Consider the following 23,057-nt stretch of genomic DNA (forward strand, 5'->3'; position numbering starts at 1 on the left):
AAATTTCTTAATAAGACAAAAATAATTTAAAAGTAACATTAGCTAGAAATGGGAGCTTTTTTAAAATAAACAACTCCGTAATATTGATTAAATAAAGTGCTAGTTCCACTGACAGATTATTTCACTATTTCTCATACTACAAGTGAAATAATCTGCCAGTGAGCTCGAACGTTTTCATTAACATTAAGGAATAATTTACTTTTAAAAAAAGTCCTCCATACTGTTAAACAGTTACTTGTAAGTTGGTTTCAAGTGTACTAAAATATTTGCTCTACAAACGAGACAAAAATACTTAGGATTTTTTATTTTTCCAGTGAATGACCCTTAAAATGCCACCACTGTATCTATAAAGTTGGTTCAAGATAAAAGATTTGATTCCTGATTTCAGTACCATAGAAAATGTTTCTATTGTAAGAAACTTCTGGAATGAAAATAGATTCCAAAATATCTCGTCATTGTGGTTTTTAGGAATTTGTTTTTGTCCCAACTGACCTAAGAGATAAAAGATTGGATGTCAGAAAGTGAGGACATTAAAAATGAGAACATCTGGTTTCAACTTCATGCTACTTAAATGGTCAAATTTGTGCAGGTAGTTTGGTAGCTGTATAATCTAAGTAATAATATTCTGACGTATAACAGACTGAGTATTTCTTTCTTAGTTCACTAAGTGCTTTATGAGAGATTCTAACGGAACGTTGTAGGAAAAAAACTGTACTGTCCACACTGGACCCTTGTATTAATTTAATGTCTACTCGTACACTTAAAGAAAGGAATAAAGTGAAAACATTGAAGACGAACTGAGTAAAACTATCACTCAGATCAGGAATAAACAATCCACAGACGTTAGTGTTTCAGACCAGGAGACACTTTGCTGCGGTGAGAAACTGTTGGATTATTTCAGACTATAAAGGAGTTGTGATGGATTAGGTCTCCTGATCTTTTCTTTGTTCCACAAACCAAACGCAGGAGGGTGTGTCGTCGCTTATAAAGCTTTTTCTGTCCAAGACGTTGGTCTCGTATGGCTTTCATAGAATGCCTATCTTATTTTTGTTTTCTTTTAACCTCCAACACTTGCATGTTTTTTTTTTTGTTTTTTTTTTTGTCTTTCCAGGTCTTCCTAAAAAAACCCCAAAAGAACTGGAATAAAAAAAAAAAAAACTGTATACAATAGAAAAGAAGGCGCCATGGTAAAAAAGGCAATTGCAATCTTGGATTTACTGCATCATGAGTCCGCTGGAGCCCGAGCGCTTCACAGAGTCGCACCAAAGTGCTGCCTCTTCTTCTCGTCTCTGTGGTCGGTCAGTGAACTAACACAGGAAACCGTGTCCTTACGTCCTTATGTTTGCATATGCAAAAGGTTAGAGGAGGGAGTGAAGCCACCCCCAGGCAGGGGTTCCAGTCCAGGCCGCTGGTAAACAACACAGACTTTCCACAACTTCACTGGCTGGACTCTTGCTGTTGGTCTTCCTCTGAGCCGGTGTTTGCTGATCCTGGGTAAAGTCGTGGCCTCAGGTTAATATTTAATGACACTCTTAAACATTAAACTGCCTCTAGAATATAGGAAAAGTCTTAAGATCGGGGAAAGAAGCTGAAAGTGTTCGTGTTTCAAATGAGCTGTTGATTTCACACCAGATTGGGGACTAAAGTTGCGACATTTGTTACATTTTCAGCAGCTGTGGTTCGCCTTCATGCTGCACTGTCAAATAAATGAGAGTATTGGGTCCATGCTAAGAAAAAATAAATAATTTACAAAAATAAAGTTGAAATAATATGAGAATAGAGTGTAAATAATGAGAATAAAATCAAAATAATATGAGAATAAAGTCATAATATTACCAGAATAAATTTGTAATATTATAACTTTATTCTCACAATTAATTTTTTTTATTTTCTTGGTGTGGCCCGAACCTCTGTCATATAAACAAATCAAATTTAAAAACCTGCTCCCCTCCTTGCCTGTGGTGGCGCTGCACCAATAACCACCTAAGAATACAGCACCAAAACCTCAGAAGAAGAAGAAACGGCAAAACTTCCCTCTCCACAAAATGTAAACAGAAGCAACAGACTTTCTGGACCACAGGTGTCGAACTCCAGTCCAGTTTTTAATGTGCCACAGATACAAAACACTGGAATGAAATGATTTAATCACCTCCTCCATGTGTAGATCAGATCTCAGAGCCTTAATGACCTGATTATTCTGTTCAGGTGGTGCAGCAGAGGCACATCTAAAAGTTGCAGGACGGCGGCCCTCCAGGACTGGAGTTTGACACCCCTGTTCTAGACAAACAAACTCATTTGTTAAAATTTGTTTTATTTTCTTTTGGGTTTTCAGACTCTCTCTAAACGTCTTTTTCCCAGAAATATTCAGGAGCTTCCACTAGCAAGGCTGGATGCAGTAAAATGAGATTAGACTAAAAATTTAACCCAACGCATGAAATGTGAACATTTCCATTACTTTTTTCCCCCCAAAGGTTTCAATATTTTAATGATGCAAAGCGATTTTTCTCACCTGGATTTGTGTCTGGCTGTTGGGGAATGTTTGGCTGAGCTTGTTGCTGCTGCCTAAAACAGGAATCAGAGACAATTTTACTCAAACTTGTTCCTTAATTCCTCTCTTAGGAGGAGATGAAGAGTCTGCTTCATCCTACCGTTCAAAGTAGGCCTGTCTCCTCTTCCTCAGCTCCTCCGCTGTCAGCGTCTCACTCTGGACTTTTTGTCCTTCATCAGCGCTGCTGGATTTCACACCTGAAACTTCGCACTCCGAAGACGAGTTGCTCATCACGGCTCCTGAACAACATGGAAGAGAGAGAGGAGCGAGGGAGAAAGTGTAAGAATATGTTGAAATGTTCAAACTATTTTTATTTTTTTGTACATCTCCAGATGTAAACTCCCAGAGATCAATAATAAAGTTTGCTCTGAAATTCTGGCGGCCATTTTTAAAGCATGCAGGATTTAAATGTGGAGGTAGGATGGAAAAAAGGAAGTAAAGAAGGAAGGAGAGAAATTAGGAAAAAGGGAAAAACTGAAGGCTGGACACAAAGAAGGAAAGAAGAGAGAATTAAGAAGAAAGGATGGACAAAAAGAAGATTGGAAACAAGCAAGGAATAGAAATGGAGGGAAAGAAAAAGGAAACAAAGAAAGATGAATAAAAGACAAAGAAACAAGATGGAAAGAGAGGAAGAAGGAAACAAACAAAGAAACAAGCAAAGAAATGAAAGATAAATGAAGACAGTAACAATAAAAGAACAAGGAAGACAAAAAAAAGCATTTAAAAAAATAAAGACACAGAAAGACGGACATGAGGATAAAAAATTTTAAGAAGTAAGGAAGGAAACATTTAGGTAACCGGATGGAAATGGACTTTCGGTAAATTTATATTTTTCTTACTTTTCAAAGATCTAAAAGTTTATTGATTTAGTTTGGATTTCTTTTCTGTTCCTTCACTCCATTTTGTTAATTTAACAGTAGAAAACCCTGATACTGCTCCTGTTTTATTGCCTTTTGCATCATAAAGGCGAACATGTTCCGATAAATAACTCCATTGATCCCGTTACCCTGCATGCTGAGCTGAATGGCTCTCCGAACGTCGGCCTCTTCGTCTTCCACATCCATGTCCTGCCTGCTGAGAGCCAGAGCTCTCTTCAGCTCCTCATCCTCGTCCTCCACAACAAAACCCACGTCCGGCTGCGTCTGAGAGGCCGACGTCCTGCTGGCAGTAAACACCGGAGTTAGCGGTTCTTTTGGGTCGGGACGCCGGCGTGCTGCGGAGACGTACCCCATGCTGGTCTGGGCCTCGTCCTCCCCGATGAGTCTGGGCCGCTGCTGCTGGTGGACCCGCATGATCCCCAGGATCTGCTCCGCCTCGCACTCTGGGAGATTTCCCCGGATTACAAATATGGAATAACCTGCAGAAATACAGATTTAATGTTTCTAATCTCAGAGTTTTTATCAGGGTTTGTACAGTAAAATTCACACTGCAAAATGTTACCAAGTCATCTGGTCTAGTTTAAATCTTAGTTGAGGTAAATCACTTGAAATAAAACAAAACTAACATGTAACTTTTCATCACAATATAAAAGTCTTTTTTTGAGTCAATAATTAATAATATTTATGAAAAATAATAGTTCAATTGGCTGATTATTTAATGATTATTTTTTCAAATTTTCCAAGTGGAACTATTGATTTTTCATCAGTATTAAGTAATCATTTACTTACAGGAAGCCTCCAGATCTTGCTGAAAAGTTATTTTTAAACTAGTTTATCTTATTTCAAGTGTACTAAGATATTTGCACTAGAAACTAAAACAAATTTACTATTCCAGCACCAAAATAAACAAATGAACTAAAGAAGATTATAGTTTCAATTTGTGATCATATGATAATTATTACTGTTATTAAAAATGTTTTGTGATCATATTCTACAATCTACAGCAGCGACAAAGTAAGCTAAAATATAACAAAATTCTATGTTTTGAAATGTTTCTCACATTCACATCACTGGTCTGAGAAAAAAACAGAAATTTAACACAAAAAATATCCCACAATTTCAGTAGTTTTGCTTAATATTTAAAGTATAACATGATCAATAAGTCTTTGAAGAATTAGGAATAATATATATTTACTACACTGAAACAATCCAAACAAATCGTGCTAAGGTTAATAAGTTTTAAGCTCAAATTAAATGTTTAAACACAAAGTTACAAAAAACATTTCAAAAATGTTCTTGCTAAGTTTTCTGGCATTTAGCAAATAGAAATAATTTCGGCAATTCTACAAAACCTTAAACAAGAAATTTTTTGACTGATTTAACCTCAGGAAGCGAGAAAAAAATATGTGTCTTTATATTAGGTGTCTGAAAATATCTGGTTTCAGCTATAAATAACATTTCCCAAATTCAGACTTTTAATCAAACAATAGATTGCATTTTATTGCTAAACTGTGCACATTCAAGGACTTTATACAGAAATCAACACTTTTCAAACCTTGAAAACATTTTTAAAGGTTTGATTTATTTTATCCGTACCTTCCTGTTGCAGCTGTGCGAGGAAAAGGGCTAAATACGTGTCCGATATCAACTCCGGTCCAGTCAGGAGGGAATTCAGGTTGAACCACTGCAGTGAAATCAGAGTTTCTGGTGAACTGCATCAACTGGAGTTATTAAAAACTGAAAGGTGGCGTCATACCTGCTGTCCCAGTTTGCGTATGGTAAACCAGTGCTCCTTATAGTTGCAAATGAAAGCTTTTTCATTTCTGAAACATAAAAGACGGCATCAGTTTCCACTGAAATGAACATTTTAATTTTTTCACAGCTCAGTGACGGCGCCTTACATCGGGTTTATCATCAGCCTCTGGTACTCTGGACTGTTAAAAAGGATCAGCTCCAACCCCCACACCCGCAGAGCATTGCTAATAACCTGTAGCGACCAGCAGATAAACGGGAGCTAAACTATCTGAAGTCAGGACTTTATATTTACTGGCAATAAGGAGGAATTTAGAGACGTACTTGTATCGAGAAGAATCCACTGTCATCCATGTTCCCTGAGGGTTGCTTTAAACACAAAAATACAACATTAAGAATAATTTAAAGCTAAAGTATGTAGCTTTTTTAATACATTTTATATATTGTGACAGAACAGGATGACAGATAATTTGTGAAAAAAATGTAGAAACAACCAATCAGAGCCAGACCTTACTGTTGCTACTACAATGTATCCACCAGCATAGCCTGTCATGAATGCTAAGGCTAGTTAGCATAGCTACAGATAATGGCGAATAAACAGTTTTCCTGTTGCAGTAAATTGTTTCTTTGCCATTAGCACATTTAGCATTGAGTACATGAGGTTGATTGACAGCGCTAAACCCCTCCTCCTGGCTCTAATTGGTTGTTTTTGGCCAGGAGCATTTCTTCACATGGCAATAGTAGCTCAGGCAGGAGGTAGAGGAGCTCAATTTGTTTATATTTTATCTGTCTCTAAACAAACTTCCACGACTGTTTTAACAAATATGTAAAAAATCTGTTTTTGTAAAAGTTACATGATGCTGCTTCAAGCTACATTTTGTCCTCTAGTCACCTGTAAAAACGTCCGGTACTCCTCACTGGCCATGCCGCCCTCTGCCATCCTCATCCTCTCCTCTTCATCCAGCTGGTGAGCAATGGAGGACAGATCCACGGGGGTGAAGTACTCCCCCTGCAGGAGATTGTTCAGGCAGTGCTGGGCACATAGGGAGCCCTCTTGCTGCAAAACAAAAATAATATGATTGTTTTCAGACAATTCCCAAGTAATGTAATGGCAATGGCATTACAATGAAAGAACAAAAAGATCAATAAACTTTAACTTCTAATAAACATTTAACACTGAAAGACATTTTAAATATCCAAAAATAAATAAACAAAGCTAAATAGTGAATTATGAAGTTTCTGTAAGCAAAATTGTTCTTCAAAAAAGGGGCTAGTTGAAACCAATGCGATGTTTTTGGATTTCAGTGAAACTAACAGTGGAATTAAAACCATATTTAAACATTAAACAATTCAAAATTCTATGTAATGCAATTAAAATTGTCTGATTTTGTTGTTTTTTGTAGAGACAATCTGAAACTTTAAAATTATTTTTGCAAATTTTCTGTATTACAAAAATGTTTTAGTTTTCAAATTCTGAGTCACTTTTTTAAAATAAATCAAATAGAAGCTGATTTATTAGCAGCAAAGTTGTTTTTCAGTAAAAGTATCAGTTTACTCAATATTTTCTATAGTTTTTATTTTTTACATTCTTGAATTTCATTTGGGTGCCACACAAATCACTCGGAGGGCCATAAATGGCCCCTGGGCCGCACTTTGGACACCAATACAGTAAATACGTGAAATTATCTCGATATATTGTGTTTTTTTTCAGCATTATTAGCATCGATATTATCTTTATTACTTTTTGTTATCACTATTAGAGCTACTATTAGTAATAATCTTACTTGTTGGGAATGTCGTAAGCACATAGAATTTTGCAATAATAAAAGAATCAGAGTAAAATGAAAAGTAAGAGGATAAATTATCAAATTCAATCAGTCAGTTCAACTTTATTCAATACGGCGCTGTTTAACATTGAGTGCTCAACAGAAGTTAAAAATACATACAACCACATTTTAAAAACTACCAAATAAATACAGACAGCACAAATAATAAAGTATAGCTAAAGGGCAGAGAAAAATCTACCTTCATAGATTTAAAAAGGCGCACCAGTTTAAATTATTACATTTATTCTTACTGTAAACACAGGATATATCATTTTAAAACACAGTGGTTATGATTTAAAACAAGAGTAACCGATCGATCACCAGACCCCACAGTATAAATTATGAACATCCAGTAGTCTTCAGAAATCAAACTAATCAAAAACATCAAATTAGTGGTTTTACTCCACAGCGACAGCACATCGCTTTATTAATGCAACTTTCATTACTAATAAAATCACAATTTGGGAACCTTAAATAATTAGTTTAAAGCTGTTAAAACAATCTGAAAACAAACTTTTCAGTCTTTCTTGTTAGCTGGTCAGCTAGCAGTTAGCATTCAGAACAAACAACAACAACACAGCTCAGCTAGCAGCGGCAGCTACCGGCTGCTAAACTGACACCGACACGCACACGACGGGTTGCAGTCAACATTTACAGATAAGCGACTCAAATTAAATATTTTACCTACTTTCTCATGAAATATGGAATCCATATTCAGCTTTCTGTCAAACATTCAACTCTGACCTCCACCTCTTCCGCATTCATCAGCTCAGCGACAAGAGACAATCTTTACTGGCGCCCCCTGGTGGTAGGCCTGACTCAGCGCTTTGGACGTTTTGCTCAGAACCGTGTAACAGGAAACGGTCTCCCTATGACGCATGCTCCTTAAACAGCACCTGAACATGGCGGACAGGGAGAAGCCGTCAGAGGGGCTGCAGCTCAGTCAGGTGAGATGTTCTGGGATTAAATTTAGCTGACAGCTGACCGACAATCCGAGGGGAGACCGCGGATTGCACCGGGATCATTTCTGGGAATTTAACGGTCTTTGTGGTTTGTGACAGAGCACCGTTCCGACTAAGCTAAAACAGCTCTCAGGCTAACTACCAACTAGCCTCAGAGAGCCTCCAATTAAATGTACATAAACGTGTTTATTTACATATCTGAATGGGTTTGGAGCAGGATTCATTGTTGTTTTATATTTACTGCCCAACAACCGGTTTGTTTAAGTGTATTTGTGTGTTTTGAACCACAATTTGTTTTAGTTTTATTAATCCAGCTCATTGTTTAGGTTTAAAGCAGCAATAGTTTGAGATTTTTATCTCTGTTCTGTTAATAAATATGCTTTTCAGTTTCGGATGTTTTGCTGGTTTTTGCGGGTGAAATTCAGGACTGTTTTCCATCATTGTTCTCGTTAATGTTTTTAATGTGAAAGCAAAAGTGATCCTACTGACTTTTTTTATAGCGATCTAAATTCAGTTGAACTCTCTTGCCAAGGGGCATTAACACAATAAAACACTTTGTATTTGATAAGGATTTGATGCAGAGAGTCTTGCTATTTATCACAGTAGGCATTGTTCTGACCCCATTGTCTGAATGTTGCAGCTGAATTAAGATCAGGCAACCGTTTTTCAATCTTTTGTTGTCCAATTTTGGTGTGAATTTAGGCCTAGTTTTGTGATATTAGCCCACAGAAGTGATATTCAGTGTGGTCTTCTGTTGGTGGAAGCTGTCTGCTTCAAAATTCAATGTGTTGTTTGTTCAGAGATATAATCAAAAAGGCTATTTCATCCTTGCAAATTCCCCTTACTGGGTATTTTCTCTTTAGCTGACCCTTTTCTAAAATCCCGAGAGAGATCCTGGTGTGAAAATCTATGTGTCCGCCACATTCAAACTCACTTAAATGCCTTTTCTGGCTATTTTTCTGCTTGGTTTGAACGTCGAAAAATCAACTTCAGGTTTACATGCCAAAATGCATTGGATTGCTGTCATATGATTGGTTAACAAATTAAACCAACCAGTTAAACAGATACCAAATAAAGTGGCCAATGAGTGAAGGTGGCTGTAATGGTTTACGATATTTGCATAACATCTGATAAATACCAGGAATCATTTTGCTGTAACAGTTTGGCTTTATCTGGTGACAGCCTCATGTACTGAGATGTTATTTAGTGGAAACCGCTAGTCTGAATGTTGCAGCTGAATTAGCTGAGTTTAGAGGACGTTTCAGCCACTTTGGTTGGATGTGAGTAACTTCAAAAGTTCTCCTCAGTACAACTTCTTTGTAATTGTTGTGAATGTCATAGAAAAACTCAACTGTCATTTTTGCCATCAGTTTTAGTTGCTCTAAAGATTATTTTAGTTGAAGATAATTCTGACGAGTAATCGGATAAAAAATTGGCACATTCTGCAGATTTTTCAATTAAACATTTTTAACACTTTCAGAAATACATTAAATGATACAAAGAAACAAATAATCCACTTTATGAGTATGAAAATAAACATTCTGTTGCCTAAAATGCAATGACATATAATTCCCTTAGTGTACATCTGATCATTTGTAGCAAAGGATTAATTTTTTGTTAAATGATCCTTCTAACATCAACATGTGAACAGCTCAGCCCTTTTTGCTTTATTTAACATCAGTGCAATGTAGAACTGACCCGTTTGTGCTTTAAGGTGCTTAAAAGGAGATTTTATTTTACAGAATTTGAACTAGATTAACCTACAACTTGAGGAGTTTTGGGTCTAGCATATTTACAGATTAATGTTGTTGTTTTTTTTTTTTATCTTAATTGTACAATTTAGATACTTTTTTGGTTTAATTACTCAACTTAGTGTGCTGTTGTTTCAGCAAATGTCCTTTTCTAGATGCTTCAGTTAACGATTAATCAATTACTAAACTAGTTGCTTATTATTTCAATAATTGATTCATCACAATTAATCGTTTTAGCCCTAATCTGCATGAAAGCAAACAATTGAGCATAAGCAGAGTTCCCACAAAATCTGGGAAGGTGTAGAGTTTAAATATTGAACCTATTAAAATAAAATGTATGTGCATTTCCAGCCTTTATTAGCCTTGATCTATTTGTCCATTCTTCTATCTACCATCTGTAGAAGTAATTAGGCCTGTCACAATAAACAATAAATCAATTAATCGCTTGATAAATTAAAACAAACAAGATAATTTCCATCTGCATGATCTATTGTTTTTCTCTTTTCTCTCTTCCTACCAAAAACTGGATGATAAAACTCTTCTGTCTGGTGCTTTGGTCTCTATTTGCTCTTTTTTTTTGAAGGACAATTTTGTTTACAGAAACTCCATAACTCATTTTATTTGTTGTTTCTGTTTTTTTTTTTTACTTATGTTGGATATATAAAATGTCTTCCAGTCCAAGTATTAAATATTTATTGGAATTTAAAGTTTGTTGATCTTTGAGAATGCATTATTGTGCCATTAGATTATATTACTTGATTATGGTTAACAATATTATCGTTTATTGTAATAACTTTTGCAAGAATTTATTGTCCTGCAAAATTTGGCATCATGACAGGCCTGGAAATAATAATTCAAATATGAACAGTTTTGAAAAAACGCTCATGCAGTTTTGTTTCAATAGTCAACAGGGCATTTTTTTCTCCTTGTTGTCCCTAAAGGAATGGCTGGAGGCGGCAGATTGCAGGGCGGAGCTGCTGCAGCACCTGAAGGACCAGGTGCCGCAGATCTTCTGCCTGAAGAAGGAGCTCAGCCCTCTGGAGGAAGAGGAGCTGACGCACAGGCGGCTCCTTCATCCTCTGGAGTGCTTCCTGTTCGGAGAGGATCCTCAGGAAGGTCGGCAGAAGCTGCAGCAAGGCAGCGCCTCGTCTCAGCTCTGCGGCCGCGTGTTCAAGGAGGGAGAGACTGTGTACTCCTGCAGGTCTGCTCAAAGACTGACAGTTTATCGCAAAAGTTATTTACACCACTGTTTATTCCACAAAAGCATAAATGAATATTAGTAAATTCTAAGATCTGATTAAATGCAGTTATTGTGGGTAGTTTAGTGTAGTGATGCACGATATATCGCCACTGATATCCGTATCGGCCGATATTAACAACCGATGTTAGTTTTCCTCTTGTTGCTGTTTTTCTCTGGCTGTTTTTTTTCCCCCAAATGCGCTTAAAATGTAGAGAAATATATGTAATATTAAAACAATTAATCGCTTGATAAATTAAAACAAACTCAATAATTTCCATCTGCATGATTTATTGTTTTTCTCTTTTCTCTCTTCCTACCAAAAACTGGATGATAAAACTCTTCAGTCTGGTACTTTGATCTCTATCTGCTCTTTTTTTTTTTTGAAGGACAATTTTGTTTACAGAAACTCCATTATTCATTTTATTTGTTTCTGTTTTTGTTTTTTTTAATATTTAAATGTGATATATCGTCCATAAAGTAATATTAATATTGGATATCAATATCGAGACAAATTTTCATATGAATGTAAGAATTTTCTTCCTAATTTTACTAAATTTAGCGAATTTGATGTCTTAAATTAATATCATAACCTAAGGGTTTGGAATATGAACTTAAAGTTTTATAAATGTATTTTGTGGTACTATTGTGATAATGATAAAAGTGATGGTAAGAATTATTTATTACTTCTTTATTTAGGTAATTCTATGGCTGTGATTGTGTGTCACAGCAATTATAGTCCCACAAACACAAATACTGCTCTTGAAAAACATTCCTATTAGTAATACATTTCTTTACATTTTATCGATCAACTAACAATTAATCGATAAGCAACCATTTTCTTAAATGCCGATCATCTTTCCTTAAAATAGAGCAACATTTTTTATAATATGCTAAATTTGAAAACGAACATTAAATCAATAACAATATGTATCACGATAGATACATGATCAATATCAATACATAATACATCTGATAGTATATTCCCTGAAATCTGATCCAGAACCGCACAGCATTCTGGGAGATGTAGGCCGAGGAAAGGCTTTAGCTGCTCAACCTCTCACAGTTAGCTAAGCAAGTTTGGTGGAATCGACTGACTCGCTCACTCCTTTGGTTGCTTAGCAACTCTCATTCTTTGGTTACCTAGCAACAGCCTGTGGAATAACTGAGGCAGCAGCAGTTCAAGTTTCCCGGCTGTTCCTCATAACTGCTTAAAACTAAACAACGGTGTGGAGTGAAAACTGTGAATATAACATTGTTTCAGATGTTTTTATTTCTCCCCTCCAGGGGGTCTTTTGTGGGATCTAGTGTCCATTATTTGAAAGCAGGCTGACAGGAAAGGGGGAAGACACGCGGTAAATGTTGACGGGTCCGGGAATTGAACCTGCGACGGCCGCGTCGAGGACTCAAGGCCTCCAAACGTGGGTTGTGCTATCCCCTACGCCACCACAGCACACCCCGGCATTTCAGATTTTTAAAACAAAAACCTCAACAATTGATATGAAACATTTGTATAGTGATATAAGCTTTTCCGCCATATTGTCCAGCCCTAAGTGGACGTTATTAATTAATTGATTGGAACTCATTTAATCTAATAAATCATTAATTGATAATTATTCATAAGTTGGTTGCACTGGGGCGTGCTGTGGTGGTGCAGGGGTTTAGCACGTCCCATGCTTGGAGGCCTCAGCCCTCAACGCGGACGTCGTGGGTTCGACTCCCGGTCCCGACAACCTTTGCCGCATGTCTTCCCCTCTTTCCTGTCTGCCTACTGTCACAAAAATACAAGCCACTAGCGCCGCAAAAACTCTACGGAGAAAAAAATGAAAAAAAAATAAGTTGGTTGCACTGTTGACTTTCTGCAAGAAGGTTTAGGATTTAAATCCCAGCCTGGAGTCTTTCGTAGTGGAAGTTGTTTTTGTCAATTTTTATCAAGTAGGAAAAGTAATTAGTAAAACTAATGAGTTTAAATTAACCTGTTTTTCTTTGTTTTATATTCATCCTGTTTCAGGGACTGTGCAATAGATCCCACTTGTGTGCTGTGCATGGACTGCTTCCAGGACAGTGTGCACAAAAACCATCGCTACAAGGTTGGTGTTAATGTAAATATTTACATGTGCTCATTTTTCTGTGACTCTTAGGTTCTGTTCAGTGATGCTGTGTGCGCCGCTCGGTTCCCACAGAACCCTCTAACATAATTACTGTTGTGTGTGTCCATCATCTCGCCCTCTGTGACTCATTTACTGTTTTTCCTTCAGATGCACGCGTCATCCGGCGGGGGGTTCTGTGACTGCGGCGACGTGGAAGCCTGGAAGGTCGGCCCGTGTTGCTCCAAACACGACCTGGGGGCTGCCGCTGCCATGGTAACGGTGCGTTACGTAACTGCTGTGTCAGTGATCCCCAGAATGCTTATTTTCCCATCTTCTTAATGGAAGTTGCTGCTGGATGTTTGGCTCCAGAAACTGAGCAGCCTTGAGCTCAGCTTGGTGATTGGTTTGTTTAGGCCCAGCCGTGATAAGATCGCGCGTTGTGAGCCGGCACGCAGCCGGCTTCTTTCTGTTTTTTTTCCATAAGCAGCAGGTGGTCCATTAACACGTCCAGCCGCTGTCTGACAGCCTGCTTTGTGTTTGACAGACCAGATATAAACCTGTGCTTAAATAGCATTCAGTACGGCGTCTCTGCTGGGAACAAGATAAGCAACATTTCCTCCGTTATTCAGGCCGAAACCAGATTTTTACATTTACTCATAACTTTTTAAAGACTGAAATAATTGTTGATTAATTGTTAATTGGAGCATAGTCTCAGACAGGTCATTTTCTGAAAGAAAAACATATTCAGAGCAGCAATAAAGCCAAAACTGTACAGAAAAATATACTTTTCTGCATTTAGTATTAAATATGTTAAACCCAGATTTCCTTCAATGGCATTTTTAGCTTCACCTGGTTCTGATTCTGTAAAAGAAAATCTTGTATTAAGCAGCTTTTGCTATTAAAAAATAATCAACAGATCAGCCAAGCACTGTTTTGGTGTTAAGTCAGGCAGAAAGCTTTTCACATTTTTTTAGCTGTAGATGATCAAGCGCACGCTAAAGTAATGCTGTTATTGCATTGTAGTCAATAAAATGTTTTCCAAAATATAAATTTTTATTTTTTAATGTGTTTTTAGTATTATATATTAAAAAATGGCTTAAGGAGTTAAATAAAAGCTCTGCACAATGTACCAAACTTATTGTTCAATTAATCAATTAGCCTTAAACCTTTTGTATTAAATCAAACTAGATGTTCGGAGCAGGTATAATGACTGATCAGTCATTTAAAAATTTAAATTTTGTTTTCCTTAAGCCACATTATGGCTAACTTTGTGTTGTGATTGAGGTTATTGCCCATCTGGAAGGGCAAATATAATGTTGGTTTCTCACGAAGCACCGATCCCTCCTTGTAACTTTCTCCTTTAACGTGTCTTCAGAAAACATGATGACTTCTTCTCTGAGCGGCTTTTCAGCCCACACCAGTGCAGGACTTGTTTCTCTGTGGATAATGATGATGTATTAAATGTTACTTTGTCTTTGATATTGAAGTTATTTCACACTAAAACACGTTTTTCTCTGGTACACTGAAGCAGTTTGGAAAGATGAATGTTCAGACTTCTGGGAATAAGGAGGAGCTGGACTCATTTGGTCCTCAATTCTCTTGTCTGAATTATTTAGACATTTCCATGATGTCACACAAAGAACCAGTGAGTTTGAGCTATAAAATAAATCTCCCATTAACTCAAATGCTGCGAATTAGAAGAAGCTTATGAAGCCGTTGCATCATTATCCGATTAAGTCTCCCTGGCTTTGAAGAAAGTAATGAAAATTGCTCATTATTCTGGCATACAGCAAAAATAAATAGTTTGAGTTTGAGTTAATATTGGAGAGTGAAAGGGGAAAAAATAACGGTTGTTTGTTTCTAAAGTGTAAGAATCTGGTTTCAGATTCCAGTGGCTGTTTTGACACAGACATTAAAACCGAGGAAGAATCCACCCAGTCAGAGGCTGCTTATTGCTCCTGTTGGATATTTTTATTAGATTATGTGGCGTTTGTGATATTCTGTTTGTTCCCGCGGGATTCAATGTTGATGTCAGAAGGCCAGCTGCTTTTCTCTGCTCATTTGGAAAATCATGTGAAGCAGTTCAGGGCTTCGTTATTGGCTTACAGCCTCTGACACAGGATATAGGAAATATTTGAGGTTACATTTTTGGCATTCCATGTGAATCATTGATAAAGTAGCATAAAAGTTTTATTATTCTGGCTTATAACTGTTATGTCTACAGCTGCTTATGGGAAACATGTTTTATGTAAGGATACCTTCTATTTCTTCTGTTTTCGCAGGACGAAGCTGTTTTAGAGCCAGAATTGTACGAACGTGCAGAGAAACTTTTCCGGGTTCTTCTGCGCTACGTTACCGACTTCCTGGTGTGGGAGGAAAACTTTGAGCTGTCAGCCGAACTCCAGCCCCGGTACGGCCTCCCAGATTAAATGGAAATGGAATTTTTATTCAGAAACAAACAAAAATAACTGACTCAGAGTGTTTTTATCCTCACTGCAGGTTAAAAGACAATGCGTACTACTGTGTGCTGTACAACGATGAGCATCACTCGTACGACCACGTGATCTACACCCTGCAGCGATCGGTTAACTGCGATCAGGCTGAAGCACAAACACACACAACTCTTATTGACAAAGAGGTATTTCTTCAGCCTTATCTCCTCATGACTTTTCTTTTTTTTGATATATAAAATAACCCAAGTTTTGATTGTGTTGACAGCCGTTACCATCAGGTAATCAAATCTGGAAATGAGATGTCCTCAGGATAATCCATTGAATAAACAAACAGACATAAAGTGTTTATTTAATGTATTCATTTATCAGTATGAATATGCAGGTTTGTCTTTTTAAATACCTTGGATTTTCAATCAAATATCTTAAATAGCTTACCCACCTAAACTAAAAGGAAATATGGCGGCGTAAAGTTGAGTTTTTAACAAGAGAATGTTTATTTATGAAAGATTTTATAAAGTGCAGTGTCAAATTATTTTTCTCAGCAATTACACTCTAATTCCCAAACTAAACATGCAGTGAAATATTAGACCTTGCTTCCTACTTTTGTTTGTCGTGATATAAAGGCAAAACTTTGGGAAAAATTTTATTTTTTTTGTGATTTTTTTGTTTTGTTTTGAATTGCTTCTTTCTGCAAATAAAACCCATTTAAAATGCATGTCACTGTATGCATACTGTGATAATGTTTTGACATTTTGATTTAGACAAAAAATATATTGTAATATAAAACTACCAATCTGCTTATATTTGTTAGAAAAGGTTTTTTTACACACATTTGCACGTGTGAAAATATGTTTGTTTATATTAAATAAATAAAAAATATATTTGAGACTAAATATTTTACATATTAAATTGCAGCTGTCAGCTTGTTGGGTTACATTTTATTAATCAATGTAACCCAACATTGATATGTTGGGTTACATGTCGATGTTGGGTTATTACTATTTAATAGTAATATATTTAATACTATTTAGTATAGTATTAAATATACTCTGTTACTAGAACCCAATAACGTTTATAACAAGAATGCAAACAGTTAATTGACTTATGATTAATTGTTGATTAATGTTGTTTTTTTATTATTCATTTAGAGTCGATTAATGGTTTTATATTAAAATTAGTGACGTCCGCTTAGTCCTTCTTTTAATGATGTTTGACCGCCATCCAGCAGAGGGCGCCGCTGGTCACCTTAAGCTGAGCCAACCGTTCATACAGAAACACAAATGGCGGCCATACCAGAACGGAAAAGAGAAACGGTCCTAACAGAGTCCGGTTTGGGATGGAAAATTTGCTTTATGCGGCTCTGTTTTGAAATATAAACACTCGATAAGCTCTTATTCAGTTGAAGTGCTGCATGATGCAGCAGCGTCGGCAATTTATAAAAGTAGGGTGACCAGATTTGGGTTTCTGAAAAGGAGGACACTTCTTTTTTTGTTGGCTGGAGGGGGTAACACTATGTAATGTGTTTTGAGGCAGTTGACCAAAATCCCGGACGATTTTGAAATTCCCCCCGGACATTTTTTTAGGTCTGAAAAGTAGGACATGTCCGGAAAAAAGAAGACGTCTGGTCACCCTAATAAAAGATTTAGCCCTTTATGCTATAGAAAGACGGTTAGCCCTCTTGATACAAGAGAAAACTCAAGTTTTTAAGAATCAGTCAACTTTATATTAACGTATTAACAGATAAATACGCAACTTTATTATAAAATGTGTAAGTAAAAAGTGCGTTTATTCAGTGGCCACAGTTGCTTATTTGTCTCTTTGGTAAACCTGAGTGCTCTCCTGATGTTTGGTGAACTGTTTTATAGGGTCGGCGGGCGGTGAAGAGAGGAACGCTCCGTTCTTGCCAGCAAGCAAAAGAGTCCATCAGGGTAAGCTTCCATTTTTCTTTCCCAATATTGATATTTCTAATAAGCAACTGTCTGCATTTTTAATATTGCTCCAACCCTCTCCGTCCCTCCTTGCAGTCCAACTCCGAGCACATCTCCCTTCAGCCTCTGCGTGTGGAGATCCTTCATGCAACAGTGATGGCTCATCAGTCTTTCGCTCTCCGTCTGGGTTCCTGGTTCCAGAAGATCATTGGTTACTCAGGTGCTGCAGTCGTTGCGCATATTTAAATTTAATCTTAACAAATCTTATAGTTGTTGTTGTTTTAACGTGTGTCTCCTCTGTTCTGTGCAGTCGGATTCAGACAGGCCTTCTGCCAGGTCGCATTAGAGCCCAATGCAGACAGAGATCGTCCCTGTCTCATCAGCAGACTCATGCTGCACGATGCACGCATGTATAAAGGTAGGCTGCGTTCACAAATTTGATCACAATTAAATTCATTTTTGTAGGGCTGCAACTAACAATTATTTTAGCAATATTTCTGACAATTAATTGGATGAAAAATTGGATCATTCTGCAGCTTTTTCATTTAACTACTTAAGCTTTTTTTTATACAATACTAGAAATACATTCCATTTTAAGAAAATGAATATTTTGTAGCTTCTTCAGTGGATGCTTGATTATTTGTAGCAAAGGATGCATCTGCAGTTAAAAATACTTCTGACATCAACAATGTGAAAACCTCAACTCTTTCTGCTTGACTTTATGTCAATATGGGGGAAATTAATTGGATAAAAAAAGTTCTGGGTAGAACATATTTACAGACGAATGTTATTTTTTAATCTTAAATCTTACGTTGCATACATATTTGTTGCAGTTTTGGCTTAATTACTTCTCACCGTGTTGCTTCAGCAAATGACCTTTTTTTGGGCGTTTCATTCTCTATTGGGCTGATCAATTGATTACTAAATTATTTGATTATTTCAATAACTGATTAATCCAGTGTCAACTGATTGACACTTTGAGAAATGTGTTTTTCATTTTGCAGGAGCTCGGAAGATCGTACACGAGTTGATTTTCGGTAGCATGCTGATGGATTCTGATTTCAAGAGGCTGTTTGCAATCGAGTTTACAAAAGTAAGCAAACACAGAAACCATTGATTGGTACAATTATCTAAATCTTTAATGTATTGGATGTTTTTGTTTTTACAGCACTATAAACAGCTACAGAAGGACTTCATCAGTGATGACCATGAAAGGAGTATTTCCATCACGGCTCTGTCTGTTCAGATCTTCACTGTTCCAACACTAGTGAGTTCACTTTGCATTAATATGTCTCTATTTTTAGATATTTATATTCAACTCTAACCACAATTTAACTAATTTATCAATTAATTAATTAAACTAGCACACTCGTTTAACTGTAACAAGCATTTTGTGAAATTTTCACCTTATCAATGAATGTATTGAGTACATAATGAGTTTTCCTTTCTGAAATGGCAGAATAAGTTGCAACCTTTTCACGAGATTGTAATTCTCAAGCTGCTCTTTTAGTTTCTAAGGTTATATTTTTATTATTCAGGCCAGACAGCTGATTGAAGAGTGCAATGTCATCAAAGTGATCGTTGATACGGTCCTGGAACTGCTGCGGGAACATCTGGATGAGACCAATCGCTTTTTCTTCCTGGGATACAACTCAGACAAGTTTTCCCGGATCCAGGTTATCTTCCACGACCTCAGGTAGTTCTAAGATGTTTGAATGATTTGTTTTGATCCTGAATTATTCTGTTTTTATCTGACCTGCATCCATCCGTCTGCCTCCCAGGTACATTCTGATCAGTAAGCCCTGTGTGTGGACAGAGGAGCTGCGAGGACAGTTTCTGGAGGGATTCAAGATTTTCCTTGGTTTTCTTAAATGCATGCAGGTACAAATAATCCCGAACGAGTTCAGCCTTATTTTATTAAGCTTAGCCTGTGGTTCCAGACATGTCTTTACCTTGATAACCAGGGAATGGAAGAAGTGAGGCGGCAGCTTGGGCAGCATATCGCGGTGGAGCCAGAATGGGAGGCTGGTTTCACCCTCCAGATTCAGCTACGTCACATTCTTGCCATGTTTCAGGACTGGTGCTCATCTGATGTAAGAAATCCTTCATTAATCTGATTTTTAATTTTTTCTTGTCAGATGTCGACTGTTTTAGTTCAGTGATTGTTGTGTGATCTATTAAGGCAGAAATGACTTTTGAAATATTCGTCTATTAATTTAGTGATCAATTAATTGTTAACTGCAGTATGCAGATGCTAAGAAAGTCCATTTAGTAAAATAACATTTTCAGAGCAGTAATTAATCCAAAGCAGTACAAAAATATTTACATTTCCCATTTAAAATAACAAAACTGCTTTGTCTGTAAATATGTTCACTCAAAACTCCTTCAGAGGCAGTTTCAGCTTCAGCTGGTTCAATTTCTGAAAAAATGAAACTTCCTATTAAGCACCTGTTGTTGTGCAATTATTAATTGGTTAATTCAAAAAGTAGTCAACAGATCAGTCCTGAACTGTACTGATAAGTCAAGCAGAAAGGACTGAACTTTTTACATGTTGGTGTTGGATGCTACAAATGATCAAATGTAAACTATAGAAATGCTATTTATTTTATTTTATTTTAAGCAATGAAATGTTTTTTCTTGCTTAAGAAGGGAATTTAATTATTTGTTTATTTGCATTTTTTTATGTATTTATAAGAAAAGGTTAACTGTCATCAATCGTCAGAATAATCGATAACTAAATAATCATTAGTTTCAACTTTTTTTAAACGTCTGCAGCTTTGTAGCTTCAGCTCTTTGTTTTCCTTGTGGATCAGGATTTTTAATGTTTCCCCCCTCAGGATGAGATCATGCTGCAGGCGTTTAAGGAGTGCCACTCGACTCTGATCGAATGCAACAACCAGCCTTTCCATAAGGAGGCCACTGACTTTTACATGTGCAAGCACATCCTGCGTGCTCGTCCATACAAAGTGTCACAGGAGCCTGTCAGCATACACCTGCCCATTTCCAGGCTACTAGCAGGTAGACGGACTGGAATCTGACATAAACAGTGATTTATAGAGAAGCTGGTACCAGACTGTTCTGTGCTTTTTGTCATCCGTAGGTTTGTATGTACTTATGTGGAAAACGGGGGTGATTGACCGTCTGGATAATCCCGTAAGTGAGCTTACAAAATTCACATTTTATATTTCCATTTGTGTCTCAACTGTTTAAAAACAACCCAAACGCTTTTGGTGTCTGGAAAATGAACTGTCCTGATTAAGTCGCAATGTACACTGCACTGTTACCTTGCAACCCAAGTTGAGTCTCAGCACGTTTGGTCAGCTGGTTTTACTGCTACATGCGCTGTACAATGGCTGCTGGAAAAGACAGGTGGTTTGTTGTTGACTTGCCATCCAGAAACAACTTGCTGCATTCTTGTTGGTTTTGCAGGAGTCCCCACTTCTGCTTTTCTAAGATGTATGGTTATATAATTGCGCATCTGTTTGCAGCCCTTTTTATGTGCAAGTGTAAACGATGAGTTGGAGGGTGCGGCCAGCAGCAGCTTTTTTGGATTTAAAGTGACAGGAAGCCCCGAAACAGCTCAAAATGGGCAGAACTGAGCAGCCTAAAGTCACATCATCTAAGAATTATTTTGTTCAGAAAATGTTTGTGTAGCCCGCAGACGAATCCCAACCTATTGGTCTATCAGGGAAGCAAAATAGGTCACCTTTTATTTACTTACTCCGTCTCAGTAAATTAAAATCTCAACTTGTTTTATAGATAACATCCTGAGTGATGCATCTTTTGCACTTTTCATGAAACTTTGTTTCTCTCTGTGCAGGAATGCTACGATCTCATTCAGCTCGCAGAGCATCCTCTGCGCTGCGTTGTCCTCGCCGCTCAGGTTACAGCCGAAATGTGGCGCAGAAACGGCCTGTCGTTGGTCAGCCAAGTAAGTTTGAGTCACAATGTTTGTTGTTGTTTTTTTGTCTAATAATATCTATTCTGTTCTTTAAGGGAGTTTTTTTCATTTGTTCCTGAACAGGTTTACTACTATCAGGATGTAAAATGCCGGGACGAGATGTACGATAAAGATATTATCATGCTTCAGGTGGGAATCAGTCATTTTACCTCCATTTCTGTGTTGTTGTTTTTTTGTTGTTGTTGTTGTTTTTTTTTATTTTTTTTTATCACTTGTATCTTGTATGTTTTTTTTTTTTTGTTTGGTTTTTTTACAGATTGCTGCTTCCAAAATGGATCCTAACCACTTCCTCATGCTGATCCTGCTCAGATTTGAGCTGTTTGACTACTTTAATGGGAATTCCTTGAGTAAAGACCAGGTGAGTGTCACCACACCTGAAGAAGAATCATTACTGCTCCTGAAAACGCCCTGATGGGATTTTATTAAACTAAATCTGCAGGATGAGCTGACGCAGTGGAACCGTCTGACAGAGGAGATGCTGTTCCTGCTGATCGCCATCTTTGGTACGACGCCGTGTTCTTCAGGTGTGGCTCAAGGTAGCGTTACCTGACCGGTGCTGTTGCTTCCAGGTGAGCGCTACGTTCCCGGGATCAGTCATGTGACCAAAGAGGACGTGACGATGAGGGAGGTTATCCACCTGCTGTGCATCGAGCCCATGGCTCACAGCACTTTGGTGAAAAGCCTTCCAGAGAACGTATGAATCCCAACGCGACATTTCTAAATGATCCAAAACATTTTCATATGTTTTGTTTTGATTAAATCATTTTATTTTATTTTTGTATTTAGGAAAATCACGAAACAGGCCTGGAGGCAGTCATTGCAAAAGTTGCAACTTTCAGGTATTTTAAGTTGATGGTTTTAAAAAAAACAAACTGCTTTGCCTTGAACATATTTAATTAAAACAAATTGAATTTGTGTTTTCAGAAAGCCGGGCGTGTCTGGACATGGGTTATATGAGGTGAAAAAGGAGCGGCTGATGGATTTTAACCCTTTCTTTTACCACTACTCCAGATCTCAGCGTAGCAAGGTTAGTGCTTTGATTACGCTCTGCAGAAAAACAAAATTTTACCAAATGGTTTTTAGTTTCTAGTGCAAATATCTTGGTACACTTGAAACAAGAGAAAACTAACTTACAAGTAACTTTTCAATACCATATAGAAGCTTGTTTAAAGTAATTACTTTATATTGATGAAAAAGTTCTAGTTATAAGTGGATCCAGATATTTTAACTTATAATATGGTAAAAAGGTTTTTTCCTCTGGGAAATTTAGTTCACTTATAATCAGGACTGAAACATATGGTTAAAAAATGTATCATGATATAAAGGTTTCATATCAGTTTAACGATAATTATTGATTTTTTCTTTTTTTTTCTCTTGAGCTGTAATAATCATTTTCTCTTTTCACTCCACGCGATTGGTTTTTATTTTTAAGCAGTTATCATGCACAGCTTGTTGCTAGGTAACCAAAGCTGGGCGGAACTGGAAACTGCTTCTTACTCAGCAGCTTGTTGCTAGGTAACCAAAGAGTAAGTTAGTTGACAACAACTGAAGCCTGTCTTTCTCCTACATTTCCCAGAACGCTGTTCTGTTCTGGATAGGAGTTCAGTGAAATTATTGAATATTTTATTGGACGTATTATCTATAGATATTGATCACATATTTATTGCGATG

General features: G+C 37.0%; 2 protein-coding genes across 5 annotated transcripts in view; one reads left to right on the forward strand and one right to left on the reverse strand.

The window, feature by feature from the left end:
* Window positions 1–1,356: 1,356 nt before the first annotated feature.
* atxn3 (ataxin 3) lies at window positions 1,357–7,802 on the reverse strand. 2 transcript variants are annotated; one of them, XM_044143763.1, is made up of 11 exons: window positions 7,693–7,802; window positions 6,071–6,235; window positions 5,503–5,547; window positions 5,328–5,413; window positions 5,183–5,249; window positions 5,023–5,110; window positions 3,776–3,905; window positions 3,555–3,709; window positions 2,649–2,787; window positions 2,510–2,562; window positions 1,357–1,490 (listed from the first exon to the last, which is right to left on the reverse strand). In XM_044143763.1, the coding sequence occupies exons 1-11, from the start codon at window positions 7,735–7,737 to the stop codon at window positions 1,438–1,440; spliced, it is 1,026 nt and encodes a 341-aa protein (XP_043999698.1). In that variant the 5' UTR covers window positions 7,738–7,802; the 3' UTR covers window positions 1,357–1,437. The 2 variants fall into 2 exon arrangements, with proteins under 2 accessions (XP_043999698.1, XP_043999699.1); XM_044143764.1 differs by having other exon boundaries at window positions 3,555–3,706; window positions 7,693–7,786.
* The window catches only part of ubr1 (ubiquitin protein ligase E3 component n-recognin 1), a 28,196-nt gene continuing 12,925 nt past the window's right edge, over window positions 7,787–23,057 (forward strand). For 2 of the 3 annotated variants that reach the window (XM_044143756.1, XM_044143757.1), the window contains exons 1-23: window positions 7,787–7,951; window positions 10,659–10,918; window positions 12,966–13,044; window positions 13,213–13,323; window positions 15,327–15,454; window positions 15,544–15,682; window positions 17,363–17,425; window positions 17,522–17,645; window positions 17,736–17,843; window positions 18,430–18,518; window positions 18,594–18,692; window positions 18,964–19,121; window positions 19,207–19,306; window positions 19,390–19,518; window positions 20,263–20,443; window positions 20,526–20,578; window positions 21,246–21,356; window positions 21,450–21,515; window positions 21,643–21,744; window positions 21,826–21,889; window positions 21,956–22,080; window positions 22,173–22,225; window positions 22,311–22,413. In XM_044143756.1, coding sequence (XP_043999691.1) covers window positions 7,883–7,951; window positions 10,659–10,918; window positions 12,966–13,044; window positions 13,213–13,323; window positions 15,327–15,454; window positions 15,544–15,682; window positions 17,363–17,425; window positions 17,522–17,645; window positions 17,736–17,843; window positions 18,430–18,518; window positions 18,594–18,692; window positions 18,964–19,121; window positions 19,207–19,306; window positions 19,390–19,518; window positions 20,263–20,443; window positions 20,526–20,578; window positions 21,246–21,356; window positions 21,450–21,515; window positions 21,643–21,744; window positions 21,826–21,889; window positions 21,956–22,080; window positions 22,173–22,225; window positions 22,311–22,413 — 2,514 coding nt within the window. In that variant the 5' untranslated portion in view covers window positions 7,787–7,882. The remainder of the gene's footprint in view (window positions 7,952–10,658; window positions 10,919–12,965; window positions 13,045–13,212; window positions 13,324–15,326; window positions 15,455–15,543; window positions 15,683–17,362; window positions 17,426–17,521; window positions 17,646–17,735; window positions 17,844–18,429; window positions 18,519–18,593; window positions 18,693–18,963; window positions 19,122–19,206; window positions 19,307–19,389; window positions 19,519–20,262; window positions 20,444–20,525; window positions 20,579–21,245; window positions 21,357–21,449; window positions 21,516–21,642; window positions 21,745–21,825; window positions 21,890–21,955; window positions 22,081–22,172; window positions 22,226–22,310; window positions 22,414–23,057) is intronic. The other variant, XM_044143758.1, reaches the window with a different exon arrangement.

The sequence above is a fragment of the Gambusia affinis genome, linkage group LG16 (assembly GCF_019740435.1).
Source record: "Gambusia affinis linkage group LG16, SWU_Gaff_1.0, whole genome shotgun sequence".
NCBI lineage: Eukaryota > Metazoa > Chordata > Actinopteri > Cyprinodontiformes > Poeciliidae > Gambusia > Gambusia affinis.